The sequence below is a fragment of the Phacochoerus africanus genome, chromosome 9 (assembly GCF_016906955.1).
Source record: "Phacochoerus africanus isolate WHEZ1 chromosome 9, ROS_Pafr_v1, whole genome shotgun sequence".
Lineage (NCBI taxonomy): Eukaryota > Metazoa > Chordata > Mammalia > Artiodactyla > Suidae > Phacochoerus > Phacochoerus africanus.
In genome coordinates, this window is record NC_062552.1 from 76,896,576 (window position 1) to 76,910,874 (window position 14,299).

Here is a 14,299-nt window from a genome sequence, read left to right on the forward strand (position 1 = left end):
ACCCCCTAAACTCAAACCCAAATCTCAGAGCTAACCAATCCAAGAGGAAGAAAGACCAATCCAGAAAACCACCACCAGCAAGAACAAGCGTTAGAGACAAACAAGGGATTCTGTCCCATACTGGAGTACAAATGCTTAGCCTATTTCAAACACATCCATCAAAGATTCTAAACCCTAACTCGGGAATGAATCTCAGTATTTTACAAATCTCGACTTTTAGCAAACTCATTATTCTGTCTTATTCAAATTCTTCAGCCTCATAAAAAGGTTAGTTTCTTTTTTTTCCCCTACAGAACAAATTTTGGGGAGTTCTCATTGTGGCACAGTGGAAACAAATCCAACTAGTATCCCTGAGGATGTGGGTTCACTCCCTGGCCTCACTCAGTGGGTTGGAGATCCAGAGTTGCCGTGAGCTATGGTGTAGGTCACAGATGCGGTTTGAATCCGGCATGGCTGTGGCTGTGGCCTAGGCGGGCAGCTGTAGCCCTGATTTGAGGCCCAGGCTGGGAACTTCCATATGCCTTGGGTGTGGCCCGAAAAAGCAAAAAAAAAGAACAAGTTTTGTTTACTTGGCTTTTTTTAAAAGTTGGGATTATTTTATTAAAATAATAACTTAGAGCAGATAATAGTAAAAGTAGTTTTGTTGATACCACTAAACATTGGATAATGCCAAATGTTAAATATTGTTTTATTGGAACAATGCATGCAACTGTCTACTTCAATACTCAGATTCCTTTCCTATATTTCCATACTGGGACCAGCTAAGGGTATCATGGTCTTCATGCTCTGGATTCCCACTCCTTCTAGAATTGATAACATGGACATAATTTTTATTTTATTTACTGAAGAGATTTTTTTTAAAACTTTATTTATTTATTTTTGGCCACACCTGCAGCATGCAGAAATTCCAGGGTCAGGGATCAAACCTGAGCCACAGATGTAACCAGAAGCACAACAGTAACAATGCCAGATCTTTAACCTGCTAAGCCACAAGGGAACTCCCTAAAATGTATACTTTGGAAATGAATATTAACTTGACCAACCTTTTTTTTAACTAAAGAATTTCTCCCCTGTCCATCCCAATCCCAATCCCTCCCCCTCTCCTTTGGCAACCACAATGCAAACTATTTATTCATTTAGAATGAATAAACAATGAGGTCCTACTGTATAGCACAGGGAACTATAGCTAATCTCCTGAGGTAGACTATGATAGAATAATATAAAAAAAGAAAGAATATATAAAATATATATGTAAAACTGAGTCACTTCGCTATACAGCAGAAAATGGCACAACATGTAAATCAGGAGTTCCATCATGGCTCAGGGGTTAACGAATCTGACTAGGATCCATGAGATTGCGGGTTCGATCCCTGGCCTCGCTCAGTGGGTTAAGATCTGGTGTTGCTGTGAGCTGTGGTGTAGGTTGCAGACATGGCTCAGATCCCGAGTTGCTGTGGCTCAGGCATAGGCCAGTGGCTATAACTCCGATTAGACCCCTAGCCTGGGAGCCCCCACATGCCGCAGGTGTGGCCCTGGAAAAAGACAAAAAGACAAAAAAAAAGGCACAACATTGTAAATCAACTATACTTTAATAAAATAATAAAAAAGAATGGCTTTCCTAATTTTTACTTTTTAAAAAAAATTTTATTGAAGTGGAGTTCCCGTCGTGGTGCAGTGGTTAACGAATCCGACTAGGAACCATGAGGTTGCGGGTTCGGTCCCTGCCCTTGCTCAGTGGGTTAACGATCCGGCATTGCCCTGAGCTGTGGTGTAGGTTGCAGACGCGGCTCGGATCCTGCGTTGCTGTGGCTCTGGTGTAGGCCGGTGGCGACAGCTCCGATTCAACCCCTAGCCTGGGAACCTCCATATGCCGAGGGAGCGGCCCAAGAAATAGCAACAACAACAACAACAAAAAGACAAAAAGACCAAAAAAAAAAAAAAAAGAGTATAGAAATTATTTCAAGTATCTTCTCTGACAACAATGGCATGAAACTAGAAATCAACCACAGGAAAAGAAATGAGAAAAAATTACTCTGTGGAGACTAAACAACATGCTACTAAAAAAAAAAAAAAAAATTTTATTGAAGTATAGTTGACTTACGATGTGTTAATTTCTGCTGTAGAGCAAAGTGATTTAGTTATATATATATTATATATATATGTGTATATTCATTTTCTTTTCTTTTTTTTTTTTTTTGCTTTTTAGGGCTGCACTTTCAGCACATGGAAGTTCCCAGGCTAGGGGTCAAATCAGAGCTACAGCTGCTGGCCGAGGCCACAGTTCCGATAAGACCCCTAGCCTGGGAACCTCCATATGCTGCAGGTGCGGCCCTGCAAAAACAAAAATAAATACATACATACATACATACATAAAAAAGAAAGGAGAAGAAACTTATAGTTTATAAAAAACTTGGAGTTCCTGTTGTGACTCAGTGGGTTAAGAACCCGACTAGTAACCATGAGGATGCAGGTTTGATCCCTGGCCTTGCTCAGTGGGTTAAGGATCCAGCATTGCCGTAAGCTGTGGCATAGGTCACAGATGTGGCTCAGATCCGGCATTGCTGTGGCTGTCAAGTAGGCCAGCAGCTGCAGCTCCAATTTGATGCCTAGCCTGGGAACTTCCATATGCTGCAGGTGCAGCCAAAAACAACCAACCAACCAAAAAAACCCTTGAGACATAATAGCCAACTCAACTATATAGACCTTACTGAAATCTGATTCAAACAGTTTTAAAATAATTAGCAGACAACTGAGGAAATGTGAATGCTGACTGATTATTGGACAATACTAGGGAATCATTATTTTAGCAAAAACATGGTTATATTTAATAAAAGAGTACCCATCTTCTAGAGATTCACTCTGAAATCTTTGCTAAGTGGCATGGTATGGGTTTCTATCCTTTGGTAGCTACCGCCATATAGTACAAGAGACATTCAGACATGTGAACCAATAGCTAAAACAAGCTGATAGGCAGCACAGAAGTATGTATAAAATACAGAAATAATAATTAAGAGATAACTTCAGTGTGGAAGCCAGGCTGGCATTCCAGGCATAGAGGTATGAAACTATATGATGTATAAAAGAACTGCAAAGATCTAAACCTACCCTGTAAATTAGGTAATAGATAATCTATGTAAGACCTTACATTGGCACTTAAGATGTGATGTGGCAGTTGTGGATGAGATTGGATCTTATGGCCTATGTACATCACAGCCACAGCAGTGCCAGATCCAAGCAGCATCTGTGACCCACACCACAGCTCATGGCAATGCTGGATCCTTAGCCAACTGAGCGAGGCCAGGGATTGAACCTGTGTCCTCATGGATACTAGTCAGATTCATTTCCACTGAGCCACGACCAGAACTTCATGTAACTTAATTTTAAAGTGGATGGGCCCTTGGAGTTCCCTTTGTGGCTCAGCAGTAATGAAGCTGACTAGTATCCATGAGGAAGAGGGTTTGATCCCTGGCCTCACTCAGTGGGTTAAGGATCCTGCATTGCTGCAAGCTGTGGTGTAGATCGCAGATATGTGAAAAAAAGAATATACATAAATGTATAACTGGGTCAATTTCTGGGTACAGCAGAAATTGACAGAATATTATAAATCAATTACAACAAAAATTTTTTGAAAGTTTACTATGTGACCCATTAATCCAATTCCTATGTATATATCCAAGAAAAGTGAAATATATGTCCACACAAAAACTTGTACACAAATTCATAGCAGTATTATTTATAACAGCCCAAAAGTAGAAACAACCTAAATGTTTCTCAACTGATGAATGGATACACAAAACATATCCATCTATATAATGGGATATTATTTGGTCATATAGGAATGAGGTATTAATGAAGTTCTAATATAAACTACAACATGGATTAACCTTGAAAAAACATTATGCTAAGAAAAGCAGACAATAAACAAGTACATTATAAAATGTGAGAGGTAACATCTACGATGTAAAATAAAGCAGGGTAAGAAGTAGAATTGGGGCTGTTATTTGAGATAGGAGGGTCAATAAAGGTGTGACTATGGGAGGAAAATGTGAGCAGAAGCCTGAATCAGACAATCTAAATATTCTTGGATCAGTTATTCAACTTCATGGATTAGGAAAACACATTGTCAGACACTGCTGACTTCACCAAACTGGCCCTTCACTTAAGTGATGATTAACTGACCCTTTCCATTTATTTTAACTTGATTACTTGACCATGTGTAATTGGTCCCGTGATTAGGCAGGTTAGAATTCAGACTACACTGAAGTTCTCCACTGATCATTAACTAACCCTGGGTTTAGCTATTAACCAAAGGTCTGCTCTTTCTCTTATTCATGTGACCTTGTTTACACTTCTCCTTGAGTCTCAGCTGGATTTTTATCTCCCCATAATATTAAATAGTATCTCAAATATGATGGCTCACCCAAACAGCTAAAGTCAAGATACAGTGAAAGCCTTAATTTTCCTCACTCTATCCACAGAATCAGGATTGAGGGGTGAGACACCAAAGAAAAATTAAATCTACTAACTTCAGCCAAACATGACAAAGGACAATTTTCATGTTTAATATAGGAATAGTCCCATAAGAATAAGAAGTAAGGCGTTCCCGTCATGGCACAGCAGAAATGAATCTGACTAGGAACCATGAGGTGGCATGTTCGATTTCTGGCCTCACTCAGTGGGTTAAGGATCCGGTGTTGCTGTGAGCTGTGGTGTAGGTCGAAGATGCGGCTCAGATCCCGAGTTGCTGTGGTTGTGGCGTAGGCTGGCAGCTACAGCTCCAATTGGACCCCTAGCCTGGGAACCCCCATATGCTGCAGGTGCGGCTCTAAAGAGACAACAACAACAAAAAAAAGAATAAGTAAGAATAGAGAAGAAAGGAGTTCCCGTTGTGGCGCAGCAGAAACGAATCTGACTAGGAACCATGAGGTTTGGGGTTCAATCCCTGGCCTCATTCAGTGGGTTAAGGATCCAGCGTTGCTGTGAGCTGTGGTGTAAGGCACAGATTCGGCTCAGATCTGGTATTCTGTGGCTGTGGCGTATACCAGTGGCTACAGCTCACTTTAGACCCCTAGCCTGGGAACCTCCATATGCCACCTGTTCGGTCCTAAAAAGGACAAAAGCAAAAAAAAAAAAAATAGAGAAGAAAAAGTGTTCAAATCTCAAATAATAGGAGTTCCCATTGTGGCTCAGCAGGTTAAGAACCCAACATAGTCTCTGTAAGGATGCAGGTTGGATCCCTGGCCTCACTCGATGGGTTGTGTCCAACGTTGCCACAAGCTGTGGCACAGGTGGAAGATACGGCTGGGATCTGGCATTGCTGTGGTTGTGATGTAGGCTGCAACTGCACCTTCGATTAGATCCCTAGCCTGGCAACTTCCATATGCCACAGATGCAGCTGTAAAAGTGAAAAAAAAAATCTCAAGTACACCATGCCCAGATTGGAATCCCATGAGGCTATGAAATGATCTCTGTGGAGAACTGGAGAGTGAAAGGGAAAACCTAAGCTTTTACAATTTGGGGGCTCTCTCAAATGGTTGTCCTATCTCCTACTTCCTTCTACAATCTTATTGCTCCTGACCAAGTCAATGGCATAACATATCATGCATCAGGAAAAGAAAAATATCTTCTAAAATTCAGGCAACCAGTTGTAAACATTAAATAAAGAATGAAACATATATGCATTAATAAGAGTTTTTGAAAAGTAAGAATGGGGGAGTTCCCTAGTGACCAGCTGGCTAAGGATCTGGCTTTGTCACTGCTGTGGCGTGGGTTTGATCCTTGGCCCGGGAACTTCCATGTGCAATGGGTTCAGCCAAAAAAAGAAAAAAGAAAGAAAGAAAAAATAAGAATAGGAGTTCCCATCATGGCTCAGTGGTTAACAAATCCGACTAATATCCATGAGGACACAGGTTCAATCCCTGGCTGTGCTCAGTGGGTTAAGGATCCAGCGATGCCATGAGCAGTGGTGTAGGTTGGTCACAGATGCGGCTCAGATCCTGCGTTGCTGTGGCTGTGGCGTAGGCTGGCGGCTACAGCTCTGATTAGACCCCTAGCCTGGGAACCTCCATATGCTGCGGGTGTGGCCCTAGAAAAGTCAAAAAGACAAAAAAATAAAATAAAAGAAGAAGAAAAAATAAGAATAGCAAACAAGGAATTCCTGTCATGACTCAGCGGAAACAAACCTGACTGGTAACCATGAGGACACAGGTTCGATTCCTGGCCTTGATCAGTGGGTTAAGGATCCAGCATTGCCATGAGCTGTGGTGTAGGTTGAAGACTTGGCTTGGATCTAGCAGTGCTGTGGCTGTGGTGTAGGCCAGTGACTACAGCTCCAATTTGACCCCTAGCCTGGGAACCTCCATATGTTGCAGGTGCAGCCCTAAAAAGACAAAAAAAAAATAATAATAATGAGGAACAAGAAATCCCTTCTTGAACTCATGTCTATAAGCAAAAGTTTGCAACTTAGGCCACTAAACCCATTTGCAGGATCAGGCCTATATATTCAAAGCAGTTTTTAGAAGATTCATTAATCTGCACAGAAAGATGACAAAGCTCCCTAGAACCCCCCTTTTTTTTTCTTTTGTATTTTCGGGGCCGCACCCTTGGCATATGGAAGTTCCCAGGCTAGGGGTCAAATTGGAGCTACAGCTGCCAGCCTACACCTCAGCCACAGCAATGTCAGATCCTTAACCCACTGAGCAAGGCCAGGGATCGTACCTGAGTCCTCACAGATCCTAGTCAGGCTCCTTAACCACTGAGCCATGATGGGAACTCCCTTTAGAACTCTCTCTATTCTCTACAGTTACCTAATAGTACTAGGACATACAAGGCAAGATGTTAGCTACGTAGTGGGGTTTTGTTGTTGTTGTTTGTTTGTTTTGGCTGCACCTGTGGCATATGGAAGTTCCTGGGCCAGTGACTGAACTCATGCCATAACAGCAACCAAAGCTTTTACAGTAACAACACCGGATCTTTAACCCACTGTGCCACAAGAGAACTCTTACATGGTGGTTTTTACAGCTTATCACAGATTCTGGGTCAGTAAAAAGTTAACTGTTGAGATTTATATCATCAGGGAATGAATAAAGCAAACAGGGCAGCCAATTTCTCCCCGTTGTGTGCAAATGTACAAATGCGGTTTAAAGAGAACCTTTGGAAAAGAAATAAGATGCAATCAGGACTTGCCTGGAAAATCAGATTTTCTTCACTTTGATTTCTCATACCTGAGAGATGTGACTAAAATACTGCAAAGCTGTCTCCACAGGGCTTTTGAAGTACATCTTCTCCTGAGGTTTCAGCTATGAAGAGAGCAAGACACATCCACAATGGAACAAAATAAAATACTGCCAAATATGGTGAAGGATGTACCACCCTTTCGTTCTTTTTTTTTTTTTTTTGTCTTTTTGCCATTTCTTGGGCCGCTCCTGCGGCATATGGAGGTTCCCAGGCTAGGGGTCCAATCAGAGCTGTAGTCACCGGCCTACGCCAGAGCCACAGCAATGCAGGGTCCAAGCCGAGTCTGCAACCTACACCACAGTTCACGGCAATGCTGGATCCTTAACCCACTGAGCAAGGCCAGGGATTGAACCCGAAACCTCATGGTTCCCTGTCGGATTCATTAACCACTGAGCCACGACAGGAACTCCTGTACCACCCTTTCTAAAGCACCCAGTATTAAATAATTTCACTGTGCTAAGAGGACCACTGCTCTAGACATAGACTATAAGTCCTAATTCCCCTTACCTCATCCTCTGTGACAGGGCCACAAATCATTCTATCTACTGTTGATCCTCCCACTTTTTTTTGTTTTATTTTGTATTGTTTTGCTTTTTAGGACCACACTCACAGCATATAGGGGTTCCCAAGCTAGGGGTCGAATCGGAGCTATAGCTGCCAGCCTATGCCAGTCACAGCAATTCGGGATCCCTAACCCACTGATAGAGGGCAAGGATTGAACCTGCGTCCTCATGGATGCTAGTCAGATTCGTTTCCACTGAGCCACGATGGGAATTCCCCCTCAACACTTTTTTTAAACAATTGCTATCTACAAGTTTTGTCTTTTTTTTTTTGTCTTTTTGCCTTTTCTAGGGCCCTCCCGTGGCTTATGGAGGTTCCCAGGCTAGGGGTCCAATCGGAGCTGGAGCCACCTGCCTACGCCAGAGCCACAGCAACGCCAGATCCGAGCCGCATCTTCGACCCACACCACAGCTCACGGCAACACCAGATACTTAACCCACTGAGCAAGGACAGGGATCTAACCTGCAACCTCATGGTTCCCAGTTAGATTCTCTAACCACTGTGCCAGAACGGGAACTCCAATTTTCAGTTCTTAGTCAGTGTATTCTTTGTATACTTCCTATAGGCCAGGAATGGGATAAGATGATTCATGGGAGGGGAGGAAAAAACTTACACTATCAGAAAGAGCCAGATGCTTGCAGGCAGTTCCGCAGATAGAACATTTTTCTAAAGGGGAAAGGGAAAAAAAAATGTTTTGTTCTCATGGGCATGAGGTGAGATTTTCCTAAAATACATGATACAGTCAAATAGGCTAGCTAAAGAAGAAAAGCAGGTTCTTACTGAGTTCAGAACGTCACTGTGCTATAAAAGGACATCAACTTGAGCTCTGTTCTCTAAATCACTCTTTCCAAACTTTTATGCTGATGAGAAGTAAGGCTTTCACACTGTATCTCTAGCCATCTCCCTTTTCCCAGTTTTCTTCTACAGGGGAGAGGGAGTAAACTCCCAACAGGAATACTGGAGTACATTTACAATGGTCTGGGAGGGTACAAAAGTACCAGTGATCTCAACTTCATTGTAATTATTTTTTTAATGGCCACACCTGTGGCATTTGAAAGTACCCCAGCCAGGGATTGAACCTTTGCCTCTGAAGCAACTTGCGCCCTTGTAGTCAGATACCTAATCTACTGTGCCACAGTGAGAACTCCAAGGTCAACTTTTTTTTTTTCTTTTCCTTTTTAGGGCCTTACACTTGGCATATGGAGGTTCCTAGGCTAGGGGACACATTGGAGCTGTAGCTGCTGGGCTATACCAGAGCCAAAGCAATGCAGGAGTCGAGCCACCGTCTGCAACCTACACAACAGCTCATGGCAATGCTGGATCCTTAACCCACTGAGCGAGGCCAGGGATCAAACCTGAGTCCTCAAGGTGGCTAGTCAGATTCGTTAACCACTGAGCCACAACAGGAATTCCCCCGATCTCCACTTTAAGTTACTATTTTTTTATTCCATCTACCCGACAGTAGGCACACATTCGGTACCATAAGAAACTCTCCAATTATTGTTGCCCTGTTCTCACTCTGCTATATTCCTATTGTTTTAAAGCTCTCCTACTCTCATTCTCTAATTAACCCAATCTGTAAGATGTGAAAATTAAAAAAAAAAAATGTCTTTTTAGGGCTGCACCTGCAGCATGTGGAAGTTTCCAGGCTAGGGGTCGTATGGGAACTATAGCTGTTGGACTACACCACAGCCACAGCAACACAGAATCCTTAACCCACTGAGTGAGGCCAGGGATGGAACCTGTGTTCTCATGGATACTAGTCAATTTCATTACCATTGAGCCATTATGGGGACTCTGAAAATTAAAATTCTTAGTCTCCCTTTTTAGTTGAAATTTTAGTAGTGGTGCTGGATATTAAGATAAATGACATATAAGGAGAAAACATCACATGACCCACGCTTCTGTTACCACAGTAAATAGCTTTATTACATTAGCAGAAAACTTAAAAGGTTCATAAGGTTGACATGGAGAAAAAGATTCTCCAAAGGCTGCCTAATCTGATTCTTCTTTCCTTGGGCATAAAGCTTTCCCCTCTTCCCTCCATATTATTGCCAGAGTGAGCCAATAAGTGCAAGTCATTCTTCTATTTAAGAAAAATACAAATTGGAGAGTTCCTGTTGTGGCGAAGCTGAAACAAATCCTACTAGTATCCATGAGGATGTGGGTTCAATTCCTGGCCTCGCTCAGTAGGTTAAGGATCCAGCGTTGCCGTGAGCTGTGGTGTAGGTCGAAGACTCGGCTTGGATCTGGCATTGCTGTGGCTGTGGTGTAGGCTGGCAGCTATAGCTTCGATTTGATCCCTAGCCTGGGAACTTCTATATGCCGCTAGTTCGGCCCTAAAAAGCAGAAAGAAAAGAAAAGGAAGGAAGGAAGAGGAAGAAAAACCGAAGAAACTTACATAGCTCTCCATCACTTGCAGGACAAAGTTCAGGTTCTTTAGCCTGCTATATAGAGCCTTCCATCATCTGGCCACTGCCTGCCTCTCTAGCCTCATCTCTGGCCATTTCTTACCTCATTCTTACAAACTCTACCAATCCCAACCATGTGTATTCCCCTGTACAAAGTTTTATGACAGGGTATGCCTTTATACTTGCTGTTCTTTTTTTTTTTTTTTTTTCTCTTTAGAGCCACACTGGCAGCATATGGAATTTCCCAAGCTAGGGGTCACTTCAGAGCTGCAGCTACCGGCCTAGACCACAGTCACAGCAATGCAGGATCCAGGCCACATCTGTGACCTATACCACAGCTTGCAGCAATGCCAGATCCTCAACCCACTGAGCGAAGCCAGGGATAGAACATACTTCCTCATGGATACTAGTCAGGTTCTTAATCCTTAGACACAAGCAGGAACTCCCGTGCTGTTCTCTTAAACTAGAATGATGTTCCCTGCTTAATTCACTTGGCGGACTCCAGTTTATTATTCAAAACCTACTGAAGCAACACCTCTTCTATGAAACCTTCCCTGATCAAAGCATCCTAAGTCCCTCTTCTGGACAAACATTCCCAGAATACATAGATACAGAATTCAATACATACCTTTTAAGTATTTTAGCATTAAACACACACACACACACACACACACACACACACACACAACCTTAAATTTAAGCCTCACTTCTAAGAATTCTAAGACTAATAGCTGTTAAGAACTTGGTCAAATCACTTATACTAGTTGAACCTGTTCCTCACTTGTAAAATATGTCCACTAATAATTACCTCCTAGATTCTGGTAAGGATACAAAAAATTGGTACATGTGAAAATACTTTTTAAACCGTAAAGATAACACCACCACCATCATCATCAACATTTCTAATAAAATTTATTTTACAGGGAGTTCCCGTCGTGGTGCAGTGGTTGACGAATCCGACTAGGAACCATGAGGTTGCGGGTTCGATCCCTGCCCTTGCTCAGTGGGTTAAGGATCCGGCGTTGCCATGAGCTGTGGTGTAGGTCGCAGACGCGGCTCGGATCTGGCGTTGCTGAGGCTCTGGCATGGGCTGGGGGCTACAGCTCCGATTCGACCCCTAGCCTGGGAACCTCCCATATGCCGTAGGAGCGGCCCAAGAAATGCAAAAAAAAAAAAAGACAAAAAAAATTTATTTTACAGATCATCGCACTTACCAGTAGAAATGGCTCTCTCTCACTCTTTTTTTTTTGTCTTTAGGGCCGCACCTGCAGCATATAGAAGTTCCCAGGCTAGGGGTCCAATTGGAGCTGTAGCTGTTTGCCTACACCACAGCCACAGCAACTTGGTATCTGAGCTGCATCTGCGACCTACACCACAGCTTATGGCAACTCCGGATCCTTAACCCACTGAGCGATGCCAGGGATGCGTCCTCATGGATGCTAGTCAGATTCGTTTCCACTGAGCCATGATGGGAACTGCCAGAAATGGCTTATTATCAACCACTTTCCCAATTTCTACTCAGTATTTTTATTTTTTTCTCATTTCTCTCATCAGTCTGATAACCTTGAGGCTTTCCCTACTACAGGCTTCAGAACACTGACAAGAACATTTTGATGCTCAAATAATAAATACTCCAATTGCTAAATCAGTTTTTGTTAATAGATTCCTTCAGTTTTCATAAGGAACAGTTTCCTATTATATATCACACTATCTTTGGCCTACTAAGTGATTTTTTTTCCAAGTTACAAGGAGAAATGACTAATCATTATTTCTAGGTTAAAAAAATATATACATTTTGCCTGATTTGAACACAGTTAAGTCACTTACCTAGAGTCACACATTTTTTACAGAAAATATGACCACAGCTGGTAACAAAGAAATGGGCCCCATCTTTTCGGAAACACCGGTTGCAGTGAAACCAATCCATTCTGGAGAAGAGAAAGATAATAACCCAGGGCATAACATCATTATAGCTCTTCTAAAATCTACTTAACAATGTTTGCTTAGCTTCTGCTAACTTACTGGGATGTAGGCATATTATTACGGATATTCCAATTGGTTATAAGGAAGTACACATACGTCTGAAGTGAAAAAAGCAGACTGAAGACTATGATATACCATTTTTTAAAAAGAAAAAGTAGGGAGTTCCCTGGTGGCTCAGTGGGTTACGGATCTGGTGTTGTCTCTGCTGTGGCTTGGGTCACTGCTATGCTGTGGATTTGATCCTTGGCCCAGAGAACTTCTGAATGCTGGGAGTGTGGGAGAAAAAAAAAAATCTATTTCTTTCCTAATAGCTTCCTGTGATATGACAAGATGGAGCAAGGAGGCAGTGTACCAAACACAGAAGATCACATATTAGCCACTTGGGACACATTTTATCTAAGGGAAACATGGCTTGTGAATGACAATATCTCAGCTTGTTCATTTTTCCTTCTTCGCTACAGAAACTCAAAATCTTAGATCCAGAAAGGACTTGAAATCATTTAATGTTTTGTCCAATCCAATAATTTTTCAAAAGATGTACCTGATGTTCACTGAAATTTAATTAAACTTTGAAGTCCCCTCTTTAGTTAGTGGCACCTCTGCAATTAGAATCCAAATCTCCTTACTTTCTGTGTCAAGTTCTTCCTGCCATATAAGTAAGTTTTTGTGTTAGACATGGCAACCATACATCCCATATTTTCTGCCAAAACGAATTCCATAAATTTGATAAATATGTATATATGTAAATATAACTCGGTAAGTTTTTTTGGGGGGGAGGGTGTTTTTGTTTGTTTTTGGCCATACTCGGAATCTGGAAGTTTCCGGACTAGAGATGGAACCTGCACCACAGCAGCAAACCCAAACCACTGACAACACCAGATTCTTTTTTTTTTTATTTTTGTCTTTTCTAGGGCCGCTTCCCGGGGCATATGGAGGTTCCCAGGTTAGGGGTCTAATCGGAGCCGTAGCCACCGGCCTACCCAGAGCCACAGCAACGCGGGATCCGAGCTGCGTCTGCAACCTACACCACAGCTCATGGCAACGCCGGATCCTTAACCCGCTGAGCAAGGACAGGGATCGAACCCGCAACCTCATGGTTCCTAGTCTGATTCGTTAACCACTGCGCCACAACGGGAACTCCAACACCAGATTCTTAACCCGCTGAGCCACACGGGAATTCCCCTAAATTTTTTCTTTAAAACAATGGTTTTAAGTAGTTTATGGAGACATTTGCTCAAAGAATGTTGGCTATTTGTGCCATTCTTGAACGTTTTTGTCACAAGAGGGCAAGATTCACGATAAAAACTTACTGAATAAACATTTCAGTGCAAAGACATTACATAGAGGCGTGAGTTTCAGATTTCTATTTGTTTCTCACAGATAATACCAATTGCTACCAGAAAGTAAGTATAAAGAACTACTGAAAAGGTCCCAGTACTCATGCCCTGGCTTGTTTAGGGGCACAAAGAACAATTTTAATCAAATGAGTTGACAAAATGAAGCCCCTCAAAGGCCAGCTAACATCGTTTGTGAGGGCAAGACTTGCCTGGTCTCTAGGGTGATGAGAATTTAACAGAGTCTCAAATTTACCAGTAGCTCTTTTTAAACTACATTCCATACCCGTTTGGCCGCCGTGATTCTCAGAAAGCCTCGGATCTCACCTAAAACAACCAGTTCTCCTCAAAAAGCTAAAAATGGCGGGAAAAAAAGACAGCAAACCTGGCACTCCGGAGCGACAAGAAGCTGGGCGTGGCCCGCTGAGGTGTGTGCTCGATGTGGGCGGGGCCCAGGACTGCGGGCTAAGCGTGTGGGAGGGGCCCGGGAATGGGCGGGGCCGGTGTGTAGTGAGGCTTGGGCGGGGCCGTAAGGCAAGCCAGCTTCCCGTAAACAGTACAGGAAGGTATACCTCATTTAAGATAAAGAACAGGAGTTCTCTTCATGGCTCAGTGATTAACGAACCTGACTAGGATCCATGAGAAGGTGGGTTCGACCCCTGGCCTCGCTCACTGGGTTAAGGATCTAGCGTTGCGGTGAGCTGTGGTGTAGGTAGCCAACACAGCTGGGATCCCGGGTGGCTGTGGCTTAGGTCAGCAGCTCTAGCTCAGATT

General features: G+C 42.8%; 1 protein-coding gene across 1 annotated transcript in view; it reads right to left on the bottom strand.

Annotated features, from left to right (window-relative positions):
* Positions 1–13,896, bottom strand: part of RNF212B (ring finger protein 212B) — a 32,417-nt gene extending 18,521 nt beyond the window's left edge. Inside the window, exons 1-4 of the mRNA XM_047795954.1 lie at positions 13,812–13,896; positions 12,036–12,136; positions 8,411–8,463; positions 7,224–7,298 (exon numbers count right to left, since the gene is read on the bottom strand). Coding sequence (XP_047651910.1) covers positions 7,224–7,298; positions 8,411–8,463; positions 12,036–12,135 — 228 coding nt within the window. The 5' untranslated portion in view covers position 12,136; positions 13,812–13,896. The remainder of the gene's footprint in view (positions 1–7,223; positions 7,299–8,410; positions 8,464–12,035; positions 12,137–13,811) is intronic.
* Positions 13,897–14,299: the final 403 nt, after the last annotated feature.